General features: G+C 53.4%; 1 protein-coding gene across 2 annotated transcripts; it reads right to left on the bottom strand.

The window, feature by feature from the left end:
* Nucleotides 1-2,530: 2,530 nt before the first annotated feature.
* LOC105496813 (motilin) lies at nucleotides 2,531-12,086 on the bottom strand. 2 transcript variants are annotated; one of them, XM_071097186.1, is made up of 5 exons: nucleotides 11,883-12,084; nucleotides 8,606-8,729; nucleotides 6,690-6,806; nucleotides 3,364-3,466; nucleotides 2,531-2,693 (listed from the first exon to the last, which is right to left on the bottom strand). In XM_071097186.1, the coding sequence occupies exons 2-5, from the start codon at nucleotides 8,720-8,722 to the stop codon at nucleotides 2,683-2,685; spliced, it is 348 nt and encodes a 115-aa protein (XP_070953287.1). In that variant the 5' UTR covers nucleotides 8,723-8,729; nucleotides 11,883-12,084; the 3' UTR covers nucleotides 2,531-2,682. The 2 variants fall into 2 exon arrangements, with proteins under 2 accessions (XP_070953287.1, XP_070953286.1); XM_071097185.1 differs by lacking the exon at nucleotides 2,531-2,693 and having other exon boundaries at nucleotides 3,114-3,466; nucleotides 11,883-12,086.
* Between the last annotated feature and the right edge of the window lie 638 nt (nucleotides 12,087-12,724).

The following is a 12,724-nucleotide window of genomic DNA, read 5'->3' as shown; positions in this document are numbered from 1 at the left end:
CTCAGATTTTGACTGGAATGACCCCAGGAACACCCAGCTTCCCGCTGTTCCATCTCAGTGCCTTATGGAAGAGGAGGGCACTCTTTCTCTCTCTCTCTAGGTCTGAGGGTGCATCAGCTCAGGGGGAAAATGGAGCCACAGAGAAATGCCAGAATGGTGTTTCCTAATCTGTTGAAAATTAAACAAATCCCTCACTCTTTTGACTGCTCTCACACTTTGATATCCATGAGTAAGAGTTCCTTCAAAGGCATGAAATATATTACCCAATGTCAATAACAAATTGTGTATGAAGAAAAATGTAATGCTTTGAGAATATTTTCTTTTGGGCTTTGTCCATGATTAGATTACACTAAATTACAGCGTACAGATATCAGGCAATTACTCTTTGCTTTTAACTATTCAATTTCATGGCGAATCCACATAGCTCAGTAATGCTAAAATCACACGTGCGGTTACCAAGAAAATACCTCATCATCTCCATTTTGTGAAGCTAGGTTCAAGTTGCACTGTAATGACCTCTGGTCCTGTTAAGTGTAAAGTACATTCCAGATGAACACGGGGTAATCCGTCCTCTCTGTAATTGCCAGATATCTGAAGAGATTCTTGCAGATGTTGCTGGATAAGCTTGGGTGAGGTGTGAAGAGGAATGGCGTCTTTGCTCTCCTGCTTACTCCGGCTACCCTCCCTATCTCTGATCCTGGTTGGTCTCTGGTCCCACTCATTCTATTGCTTTAACCAGGAGCATGTCTCTTTTTCTTCTGTTTTGTGAAAGCATGGTCATTTTCTCTTCACTCAGCTCACAGAATCCTCCCCAACCTCCTCCCAATTTTAATTTCTTCCAAAGCTGTGGATGTCCCATAAGCAATCGAGTCGGCTATCCTGGAAACTGGAGGAGCTTGTTAGTGAAAAAAGAATTATTTGAGCTGATTGTGAGAAATCGAACAGTGGCAGGAGGAGGAAAACCAGAGAAGAAAGGAGCCGACACATCTAAACAAGCGGCCAGGGCACTGTGCATACAGATGTTGGTGGTAGCTGGGTCTCTGTTGCAGCTCATTACCGAGAAGCACATCAGAGGGCGCGGGGTGAGGGTTGGGGCTGTTGGGCAGCAGCGCTGAGCTTTGAACGGGGCTTTTCTGCAGAATGCACCCTCTCCCTTCCCCAGTGCTGTGTTTGCTGAACCAATTCCTACCTAAACAGTGCAGACCGCCTGGGCAGTCTCCTGGGGACCCCATGTCCCTCCGTGGTGGATGTCTATTTCAACTAGAGGCTCTTCAACACCCAGAATCTCAGGGAAAATGCCCCAGCCAGTGCTGGGGCCCCGCCCCAGAAATGGGCACCCCCTGCTGGTGATGGGGGAAGGCAGTCTCGCTACAGGGTCAGATTCCAGCAGAGGATGAGGGAAGGACACAAAATGCATTTTCCACGGAGAAGGGGACCACCGTGAGCATCTTGTTTCTCTGCTTCTTGGAGTGTGTTACAGAAAATGGGGTGAACTGGCTTGGTGGAGCTCGGAAGGGCAGGGAGGAGTCTTGGATCCAGATCTTCCCAGCAGCAGGCTTTATAGATTTCTGTGTCTCCCCCGCCACCCCCCGCATGCCCTTCTGCCGCAGCCCTCTCTCTCTATTACCGGGCGTCTTGGCAGCATTTCCCAGGAACCTGCAGCTGCTCAGGGGTTGATCGGTATATGTGCTGGAAATGTGTGTGAATGTGCAGCGTGGCAGGGGTGGGAGCCCATGGAAGGTTTGAGTGTTTCTCGGGAGAATTCAGAGTACCTCCAACAAGGGTCTCTTGTTCAGCGTTGGAGTTCTTGTTCTGGTAACTACTTTCTGTGGCTAAGCCTGGGTGGAAATGCAGAATGGACACTGTCTAATTGCTGGTAACCTATGGATGGAGGGAGCTGCAGTTCCGATGTGGCCCCAGTTTATAAATAAATGAACATTCATTAATGTAAAATTAAATTAGAATGAAATTTCCCATCCAGTTTTGTTTAGAAGGCAAAAATAAGTGGGTTGGCTGTGTAATTCTGCTGCGGATGCTGGAGCTGATAGTCACAAGGTGATAATAGTAATTTGCTCTTTGCTTGTGCCTCCATCCCAGATCTCAAGGCAGATATTACCACCTTGGTTTTGCACAGGCTCATTGAGGTTAAAGGGCTGGTTGGAAGTTACTTGGCAAGGGGTTGAGTGCAGAGGCCCTAAAATTCTCTGGCCCATTAGACCTCGAGCGTGTCAGTAAACTAAAAATGGACCGAGACCTGGGAGACCTGAATTCCAGTCCTCAGTCTGTCACTGGCTCGGTGTGTGGGCAAAAGAATGATCAGTTTCCTCACCTATAATGGAAGGCCAGTGAGTGGTACTCTTTCAGTTGTTTGGATCTGAGTTAATATTTGAACTTAGAACTCACAAAAGGCACACAATGTTAATGTAAGCATTATTTATGGCCCACTTTCTCTGAGCTTTACTTTTCCCGCCTTTTTCTTGCGACCTGAGTTTGCCCTTTGGGAATTAAAATATTAAATAAGAGTCATTTCTGTATATTTCATGCTTTATTTGCTGGAGGGGGATTTGCTTTGGAAAGGGTGTTATTCTTCCAAGCCCAACTGGCAGGCTGTGCAAATTCCCAGGGCCTCACTTGGGCGGGAGAGTCCTCCCAAATCTGTCCACCTTCTCCCCAGCATGGCCGTCACTTGGCTGCTGCAGAAAAGCAGAGGTTTGCACTCAGTACCATCAGCAGGTCTGCTTATGAAACTGCCCTCTAAAACCTGCCTGCAGGTCGGAGGGAGGAGGGGGCACCAGGGCAGGCTGGGCAGGAAGGTGGGATGTTTTGCAAGGAGCCTGGAAGCTGCCTATAGCCTGGGGCAAGTCATTTAACCTCCCAGTTTCTCCATCACTAACAGCACTTCCTCGAGTCTCTTCTCTCCTCCTGGGGACTATGAGAAGTCATTAGTGGCTGTTTGTCAGAGGAGATGTAGCTTTGCTCACGTAACTCAGGCAGACCTTGAACTGGGCAAAGCCAAATAGGGCTCAGGACTTTAATTTGCAGAATGAATGGGGACGGGAAAGTGCACCAAGGTTTCCTTCGGAGCAACCGCCCCGTGGTGATGTTGTGGGAGGGAATTAAAATATCTGGAGCAGGAGAGTGGGGTGGGTTGCTGGGAACCCAGCCTGAGCCCCGTCTCCCTGGAGAACTGGGGCTCTGCAGCCACCAGCAGGTATCACAGCATAGCCCAGGGAGAAGACAGCTCCACATTCTCAAGTGCAAAGCCGCCAAACAAATTGCCACCCTGAAACCCTGCCTCTGGAGTATTAACGCCAGGGTGGGCGGAGGCTGGCCAAGCTGCAGAGATGCCCGCCCTCCCCGTACCATGCTGGGGAAGCATCTCACTCAGCAGCCCTTCCAGGGCGGCCCGGTACTTTTCCAGCTGTCTGGAGTTCATCCTCATTCCAATTTCCAGAGGAGCAGTCAGCTGTGAAATAAGGCAGCGTTAATAACAAGGGAGAGGTGTGGAGAGGGCCCTTAACCCCTGGGTGCACTACAGGTGGCAGGAGGGACCCACGGGAGCCACACCACCCTGCAGACCCCACTAGAGCCTCTAGGGATGGCTGGGAATTCTGCCACCTTCCCCTAATTCTAACCAGAGGGCTGGATCCTGAAGGTCACTGAGTCCTGCTGAGAGGATCAGCACACCTTCCCTAATGGGGATGCTGGGACGGGGAGGGGGGGGACGGGTATCAGCAGGAACCCCAGCAGGCTTTTCTCATGAGGAGGGAATTCACTGCCCCCTCAACAATAATAGCCAACATTGTGGAGCCTTACCCTTATTCTACGCTTTACACTTATTCTAAGTGCTTTATGTATATTAACCTCTCAATAGCTCTGTGGGGTAGGGACGGTTACTGTTCCCATTTTGCAGATGAGGAAACTGAGGACAATGAGATTGAGTAACTTGCTCAAGACCACACAGGTGGTAAGGAGCAGAGGATGAAGATGTTACATCCAAGGGGCCTGGCTCCAGGGTCTGTGCCCACGACCACCAGGCTACCTTTCCTCTTGTCTGGAGGCTCTCCACCAAAGGGGTAGTTGCAGCCTCGAGGCAGAGCCTAGGGCACTGATTGATCTCCCTGTCGCCCCTCCGCCAGAGCTTCCTGGATCAATGCTCTTGCTGCACAAACTAGCCAGCACACTGGAAGACTCCTGGCCTCTGCCTCCCACTGGGCTCCCTGGGTTCCAGGAATGAGCCTCCTAGACCCTTGGGGGCTCAGGGTGCCTGAAGGGTGTCTGAAGTGCCCCAGTTCAGTCCTGCCTGTGCCATTCCCGGCTGTGGTTATGCCTCTCCCTCTAGACCCTCTAGCAGGGTCCTTACTTGAACACGAGGAGGCTGGATTGGGCATTCCCAAAGGGCCCTCCCAGCTCTGTATGTCATGGTTCTAGGAGATGGAAAGAGGTGAGAGGGGCCCCACCCAAGCCTTCCCAAGAAGGCTTCATGGACATACCATGTCCCCGGGCAACCTTGGAGTTAGTGCCTCAAACTCCGACTCAGGTGCATTTAGGAGGTGATTCTGAGTGTGCTCCTGCTCGCCAGCTGCTGGATTCCCTCCCAGCTCCCTCCTCAGGAGCCCAAGGAGTTCGGAGTGGATGTGGGGGGAAAGGAGCCCCACCTTGCTGAGTGCTGAGTGCGGCGACAGCACCCAGGTTGTTCTCTGGGCCTGACAGCACCAGGAAGGATCACTGGCCTGTGTCCAGTGGGAGGTGGGAGTCCAGCTGGGTTCTGCCCTGACTCCTATGTGACCGTGACAAGGAGACTCCTGCTCTCTCTGGATGTCAGTCTTCTCGCCCCTTGGGCCCCTTTGTGTGGAAGTGACCCACACTCAGGCCTGGGCCTCTGCTTCTCCATCCATACCTGTCTCCTCAAATGGCTCACCCGCGCCTAGCTTGAAATTCCTTCTAACCACGGATGACTCCTACACGTGTGCCTCCAGCCCTCACGTCTCTCCTGAACTCCAAACTTGTATGTCCACCTGCCCGGGCAATGTCTCTGCCTGGATACCCAAGAGCATCTCATGGTTTTCAGGCCCAGTCTGACTTCCTGATCTTCCTCCTCCCATCCTGCAGCCAACCACAGACTACTCTGTCTCTGTGAGTGGCAAATCCCTCTTTAGTTGTTTTGGCCCAAACCCTTGAAGTCAATTTTCACTTTTTCTTAACATCCTATATCCATTCTTTCAGCAAATCCTGTGGGCTTCTACCTCCAAAATATTTAAAACATCCAGCCTCCTTGCCCTGCCTCCACCAAGACCGCCTGAGGCCGAAGTCTCCCTCTCTCTTTTTCTCTGTGTCTCATACTACAGCAGCCTCCTCAGCGGCCTCCCTACCTCTGCCTTTGTCCGGTCCCTGCAGTCCGTTCTCAGCAGCTGGAGAGACCCCTTTAAAATGTAAATCAGATCCATCCCTCCTCTGCTCAGAACCCCCGAGGGCTCCACTTCAGCAGAGTGAATGGAGAGTCCAGTGGCCTGTGAACTCCACAGCTGCCCCTGCCCCTCCGCCAGTCTCTGGCCTTCTCACTCTTCCTGAATGCACCGGGCCCTCTCCTGCCTCAGGAACTTTGCACTGGCTGTCCCTCCCGCCTGGAAGCCTCTTCCCCCGGAAATCCTTGTGGTTCATGCCTTGCTCTCTTCTGGTCTGTGTGCCCCTACCGTCTCCTAGGATGCCTGCTGTTGCCCACTGAGATCCATAACCCACCATGGCTCCTTGTGGCTCTGTTTACCTCCATCGCACATGTCATTGCCTGCCACACTGCTGAGTTTGCTTCCTGTCTTTACCTTGTTTGTGGTCTGTTTCAGTCGTCCTAGGATCTTGTTTCTTCTTCCCTATGGAGTGTGAGTTCCACAAGGGCGGAGATTTTGTCTGTTCACCACCCCGTCCCCAGTGCCGGGAACAGTGCCTCAGACCTAGTAGGGGCTCATTTATTGATCACCCAAATAAACGAGTCTGTGAAATAAAAGAGCTCACGGGACAAGCTCAAGGTTCTCCCCAGCCCCAACAGTCGGCCCTGGGTGTTGAGGCCTGTGGCTGGCTCCTGGGTTTCTGTCTGGGAGGGGAGGAACTGGCACCCTCGCCACCTCTCTCCGGAGGACTGCAGCACCTGCTGCCTGGCCTCCTGCCTCCACTCGTGCTGCCCCAGCTCTGAGAGGGCTCCAGTGACTTCCCTGCTTTGAATCCCCAGTGGCGCTGCATGCAGGCCCTGCCTGGGCTGGCCATGCTGCCCTCTTGCCCACTCGACTCGCGCCTGCCACAAGGGCCTGGCGCCCACCAGTGCTTCTCACTCTTTGTGCTCACTGTTCCTTCTCCCAGGAGGTCCTTGCTCCAGCTCTTTGCACAGGTGGCTCCTTCTCTTCATTCAGGTTTCAAGTCAAATGTCACCTTCTCCAAGAGGCCTTCCCTGACCCATCTCAGGGACGAAGCAGTCCCCCAAACCCCACTCAGTCACTCTCCTACTTCCTTATCTGGTGCCTGAAATGGTTGATTTATCTCGTTGTTGGAGTCCGTCTCTCCCTACGAGGATGGAGCTCACTGCTGTATCCTAGGACACTCTGAGGCTCGCTGTGGTTCGTGGGCCCTGCCTCCAGGCCAGGCAGGGGAATGCATGCCCTGCTGTGAGTTTCTCTCCCTTGTCCCTGTTGTCTGCTCACCTTGATCATTTCGTTTCCTTCTTCCTCGATGGGCTCCGCAGGGTCTACAGGACCTTCCTCCCCAGACCTCTGCCATACACTCAGGGATTTCTTTTGCCCTTTACTCCGTTCCTTTTCCTAAGGGCAGAGCAGAAAATTGCACAGAACTGCCCTCCCTCAACCCACCCTGATGGCCCCTCACCTGTCTCCATCTGCCCAGGACGCTACCTGCCCCCAGCTCCCTACAGACTGAAAGAACCCTCCCCCCAGGAGCCTTCTGCACAAGGAGTCTCAGATACTAACTAGTGGCTCATGGATGGCCCTTGAGGTTGCCCACCAATAATAGGTCAACTTGAAGAGGAATCCATTCCTTTGTAGTTAAAACATTGCACCCAGATTGTTACTGTTAATTAACTTAAAACACTGAAAATAATGGCTGCCCTTCATGCATATTAAGTATGAAAATGTGTCTTTTTTAGCAGAGAGCCTATTAAAAAAGTAGCAAGTCAGCCTAGCCTGGGAGGGCGCCATGGGGTGGCCCAGGAACTCAGAGTCCCTGGGAGGTGATTTATAAGAGGCAAGACAGGAGATAAATTATGGAGGAGGGAGTTTGTAGCTTCTTCATAAAAATCCCGGTGCCTGGCAATTATGAGGAGAAAAGCCATGCAGCAGATTAATGCAGTGTCCTTTTCTTGCAATTTTGCTAGTTTATGTTCCACTGGGTTTGGCTATTCCTGTCCAGCCACCAGTCTTGCCCGGCATGCTGCCGGCCAGGTCCCCGAGCACTGTGATCCTCATTCCTTTGCTTTCTCTAGTGACACTCTCGGGACTCCGCTGTTGGCCTGCCCTGAGACATGGTGATTCTAGAACAAACGGTCATCCTGTGGGGAGCCTGCCAGCGTGGAAGACAGTGTGTTGGGGCCTGCTGTAGTACCTACCCAGTTCCCATGTCTGCTTGAAGAAGGGGATCTGGATTTGGCCTTGCCCCTCAAAAGAGCGCTGTTCACTGGGAATGTGGATCCCCACACACCTCCCCGCATAGAGTGGGCAGTTGCAGACAGGCTGTGCCCCAGAGCCTCGAGACCTCCCTGGGCACTAACTCATGTATTCATCCCTATTGGAGTCTCAGTGTCAGACAGGGTGGAGCATGAAAGTCCCTTTCTTCATCTCCTGGGATTAAAGAAACCAAACATCTGCATAGACACTCAGCATCCCTGAAGTCTAAAGTAAAAGGCAGCCGGGAGGCAGAGCCAGCAGTTCCATTTTCCTTAGGCTCCACTGCCTGAGTTCCATGAGGCCTGCCTCGTTCTCTTCTGGGCCCTAAAGAGGAGGTTTTGGCCACTGCTACATGGACCACAGCCTTGTTTCCCGCCTCTGGGTGCTGGCTCCCATTGGTCCCTTGCTCCTGATCTCTCAAGGCCCCCAGCTGAGTTCCACCTTTTCCCTGCAGGCTTCCAAGCACGCTCCAGCCCTTGGTGATTCTCCCTCCTCTGAACCTGAGCACCACTGATGGAGCAATGCATCATGCCCTGCCTGTGACATCTCTCTTTTGTCTGCGACTGTTAGTTAATTTTTCATATGTTCGTGTCTTGGCACCCCAGCCTGCTCCCCGGAGATGGGGAGGTGCTGAGATTCTTTTGCATGCTCGGGCCCATCACCCAGGGTGGCCTCTTATACTGCAGAGCAGCTCAGTAAATATTTATTGGCTTGTTAATTAAAAATTTCCTCCAAAGGATAGGCAGGGGTGGGAAAGATGTTGCTCATATGAGCCACTGACATGTCTGAGTGATGCCAGTGAAGGCGCAAAGGTGGCCAGAGAGGCGGCTGGGACTGGGGGTTATCTTGGGTCCTGGTCCTTCACACTTTCCTTGGTATTGCTGGTGTAGGTCATAGTGACCTCAGCCTTGCTAGCAAGGCAGGCAGCAGGAGGTTCTTACCTGCATCCTCTGGAGTTCGCCGTAGGTGAAGATGGGGACGAAGGCTTCCGTCCAGGAGGCCAGCATGGCAGCTGCATGCACCACCAGCAGAGCAGCCACAGCCTTACGGGATACCATCTTGGAGCTGGACAATGACAAGGAGCTCTTGTCACCAAGTTTGGGGTATAGTGGCAGACTGCTGTGTCCGAGGCAGGGGCCCTCAGTTCTGGCCCATGCCCCAGCTCTTGCTGTGTGATCTTCAGCCAGAGCTCAGCCTCTCTGGATTTGGGCCTGGCATCAGAGCTTTAGCAGATGAGCTCTGAGCACCTTTCTGCCCCAGAGCTGTGGCAGCTGGCCGAGCTCCTGGGAAAGGCCGTCGAGCCCCCTACCACACACCAGGGAGGAATCATTTCACTTGTCTGTTCTTCTCTTTTGGTACAGGCGAGGTCTTCTGGGGTCAGCTGGGCTCATAAGGCAGGAGGACCTCATCTTTCAGAGAAGGAATGCCTAGATTATCAACAGAACTGTGCCCCAAGACCCAGGGAAACCTCCCTGCCCCAGTGCCTGTGAGAATGACAAAAGGGGTGGACCCAAGCCCAGATGACCAGGGCTCTGCCTGGAAGTGCCAGGCCAGGACCCTGGGTCTGTAGAACCTCTACCATTGCAAAGGATGAGCCAGATGGAAAAATTCAGCATGGAGCTGTATCCCTGAGCCAAGAGGGCACCCCCTTCCCTGTTGGGGGAGTGGTGTCTTGGGAACAAGCCCCGTGCCCCATGCTCCAGTGCGTCTAGCTGCCTTTTGCCACCATCCTGAAACAGCAGGGAGCGGGCTTCCTCTTTCCTCACACCCTGGAACCCGGTGATTGCTGACCAGGAAGCAGGTGTGTGTAGAACAGCTGGCAGGACATTGGGCTGCGGTGGGCTTTTGGAGCTCCGGTCCTGGCGGGGAGCAGTTCGGCATGGTTACTGCAGGAGTACAGAGCCTTAAGAAAGCGTCCACTGGGCAGACTTTGGGCAGGGACAGGGTGGTCCTGGGGTGGGGGTGGGACGGCCTAGCTGAATGCCAGCCATGGTTGACTCATTCAAAGGCAGCAGGGGCTGGAACCTTGGCCTTTTGAGGCCCAGTGCTTTTCCCAATACCCCATTTCATGTTGCCTCTGCCCATAGCAGGTGGAGGAAGGCACAGGGGGCAGGCCTGTTGAATGCATCTTGGGCACCACTGTTCCTGTGCTGGGTGGACTGCTGAGTGCAGGGGCCAGGCCTCCGAGCAGGAAGGGGAGGCCAGGACAGCAGTAGCTCGGAGGGGAGGCCAAGACAGCAGTAGGGGTAGGGGTGGAGGTAGTTACAAGGTTTCAGATAAAGGCTCCTCCAGTCCTTAGGCAGCCTGGATTCTGTCAGCAGGAGAGGGTCTGCCCTGGAAAGGCCTCGGGGCTCCTCTGCAGGTCTCAACCTGGCTCCCCCTTTGAACAGAACCTTCCAAGGCTGCAGGCTTGCATCCTGCCTGTCAGCCAAGACCTGTCTCCTCAGTCATCTGAAGCCACCCTGCCAAGCCAGACGCTCCCTCTGCCTTCTTACTATTCCAGCTCTCTCTTCTTCCCACTTCCTATTTTCTCTCCATTTTGTTCAAACTCCATGAACAAGAACAAGAGAGCTCAGACAGCGAAAGCCTCCCCATCCCAGCTGTATGCAAATTCCCAGCAGGCTGAAAGGACCACCTGCCCACTCAAGACCACCTCCCAGGAAGCCGAGGCCCTGTGCGGAGCCCCAGAGGAGCCTGAGCTGAACGGAGACTGGGTTGAGGTGGGTGGGACCCGTCTCATTCCTGTGCTTTCCCTGAAGAGTCTCTGGGGCCTGCTTTTCCCCCAAGCAGAGACGGATGTGTCACATTTATGGCGTCCCATTTCCTTCTCAGAGAAGCTATAGATCCTGTTTCATTCTAGTGTATTTAATTCACTCCATAGGAATCAATAAAAACTTTAAATAAAAAAAGGCAAAATCCAATTGCTGCTCATTTTCTTGATCCAACTGGCAGTCGGCATGTCACCTAAGTTCATGTGTTCTGGCGAGCTGGAAGTGGGAGAGGGAGCCTTTTTTTTTTTTTTTTGAGACAGAGTCTCATTCTGTCACCCAGGCTGGAGTGCAGTGGCCGGATCTCAGCTCACTGCAAGCTCTGCCTCCCGGGTTCACGCCATTCTCCTGCCTCAGCCTCCGGAGTAGCTGGGACTACAGGCACCCACCACCTCGCCCGGCTAGTTTTTTTGTATTTTTTAGTAGAGACGGGGTTTCACCGTGTTAGCCAGGATGGTCTCGATCTCCTGACCTCGTGATCCGCCCGTCTCAGCCTCCCAAAGTGCTGGGATTACAGGCTTGAGCCACCGCGCCCGGCCAAGAGGGAGCTTTTCATTGTACAGTGAGGCACTAACTTTCCTTTCCCATCATCAGAGATGGGGGGCTTCAGCCTTCAAGTGCCCAGCTCTGCATGACGGGGGTGACTGTCTGCCCTCCCCTGTGGCACTCCTGGCTGGGCTAGCCTTACCTCCCCATGTGCTGTCCCCTGGGGTCAACTTTTTTCCTTCCTTCCTTCCTTCCTTCCTTCCTTCCTTCCTTCCTTCCTTCCTTCCTTCCTTCCTTCCTTCCTTCCTTCCTTCCTTCCTTCCTTTTTTTTTTTTTTGAGACGGAGTCTCACTCTGTCTCCCAGGCTGGAGTGCAGTGGTGCCATATCGGCTCACTGCAACCTCCGCCTCCCGGGTTCAAGCTATTCTTCTGCCTCAGCCTCCTGAGTAGCTGAGACTACAGGCGCCCGCCACCGCACCCAGCTAATTTTTGTATTTTTAGTAGAGACAGAGTGTCACCATATTGGCCTGGCTGGTCTCAAACTCCTGACCTTGTGATCTGCCCACCTCGGCCTCCCAAAGTGCTGGGATTATAGGCATGAGTCACTGCAGGGCCAGCTTTTCCTTACCTTTCCAGAGCAAAGCCACCATGCCAAGAGGAGCCCTGCATCCATGATGAGCTCTGGCTTGGGTTCCCGGCCCACCGTGGATGTGCCAGACCCACCCACAACAGACACTGCTTTGCCAGGAGGTGCACCCACCTGCTTCCCTCCAGCCTCTGTGCCTCAGCCCTGCCTCTGCTCACTAATGCCTTGGGAATCAGCTCGGGCACTCAGTGTGAAGCCCGGCTGGGCACTGGAAGGTGGCAGAGGGCCCTGGACCAGGCTGGCTCTGGCTTGCACCACCGTTCTGCTTTAGGGTTCATGCCAACCGCTCCCCACCCCCTTTCTCTGAGGGCTACTTACAGCGTGCGTGTGGTCTGAGTGGGTCTGGAGGAGTCTCTCTCTGCTTGTCTTCTGGTGTCCGACTGATCTGATGGGTTCTTATATACCTCCCAACCCTGGGAGCTGCCCTTGGAGCCCGTTAACCTTTAACCACAGCTTTGGGGGCCCTCGGTGAGGGAGCCTGGATTCTTGAAACTCGTGGAAACCCCGGGCAGGGCTAGCCACGCTGTGGGCTTCCAGGGCTTTCCTGGAAGGAACAGCGACAGTCAGATGACACCCAGATGGCATTCTCCCATCCACTGAAAACTCAGCTGCCTCTCAGAGGTCATTTTAACAAAACCCTTTTCTTTTTTTTTGTTCCTTAAATATGTGACATTGGTGAGCATCTGCAGGCCAACGCTCTAGTGATCAGATCTTCTGTTGACCTGTCAGAGTGCTGTATTAGAAAGATAACTTCTCTTCAGTCTTCCCCCTGAAGCCCCTCATGAAAGAAAGTGTTCAGGAGTTTGTGACAGCATTTCAGTGTATTAATGAAAAGAAAATGACTGAGTCCAGATCCAGGGCTGTGTGGGGCCAGATGCCACAAAGGAGCCAAGGAAATGCAGAGGGGTGACAGCGTGGGAGGTCTGCACGCCGCAGCCTAAATGGGGAGATGGACACCTACCTGGGCAGTGTTTCATGGTAATCATGCAATTCAAACAGTATGTGTAAAGATTCAAAGAGGGAAGAGGGAAGAGGTGAATGTGATCTGGAGTCAGACCTGGGTTGCTGTTGCTGGGGCTGGGTGGGGCCATTTCCAGAGCGCAGCATTACTCAGGAAGTGCTTGACACGAACGTTCTGATTAAACACAGCAACCCCGTGA

The sequence above is a fragment of the Macaca nemestrina genome, chromosome 5 (genome assembly GCF_043159975.1).
Source record: "Macaca nemestrina isolate mMacNem1 chromosome 5, mMacNem.hap1, whole genome shotgun sequence".
Lineage (NCBI taxonomy): Eukaryota > Metazoa > Chordata > Mammalia > Primates > Cercopithecidae > Macaca > Macaca nemestrina.
Note: the sequence above shows the minus strand (reverse complement) of the source record. Positions and strands in the feature narration are given on the sequence as shown.

Bases quoted from the DNA above. Each gene is read 5' to 3' on its own strand.
- LOC105496813 (XM_071097185.1), bottom strand. From the start codon at position 8,722: ATGGTATCCCGTAAGGCTGTGGCTGCTCTGCTGGTGGTGCATGCAGCT. The intron at 6,807-8,605 runs GTAAGAACCTCC...CTCTGCCCTTAG, and splicing joins GCGAACTCCAGAGGATGCAG to GAAAAGGAACGGAGTAAAGG. The intron at 3,467-6,689 runs GTGAGCAGACAA...CTTATTTCACAG, and splicing joins AAGGAAACGAAATGATCAAG to CTGACTGCTCCTCTGGAAAT.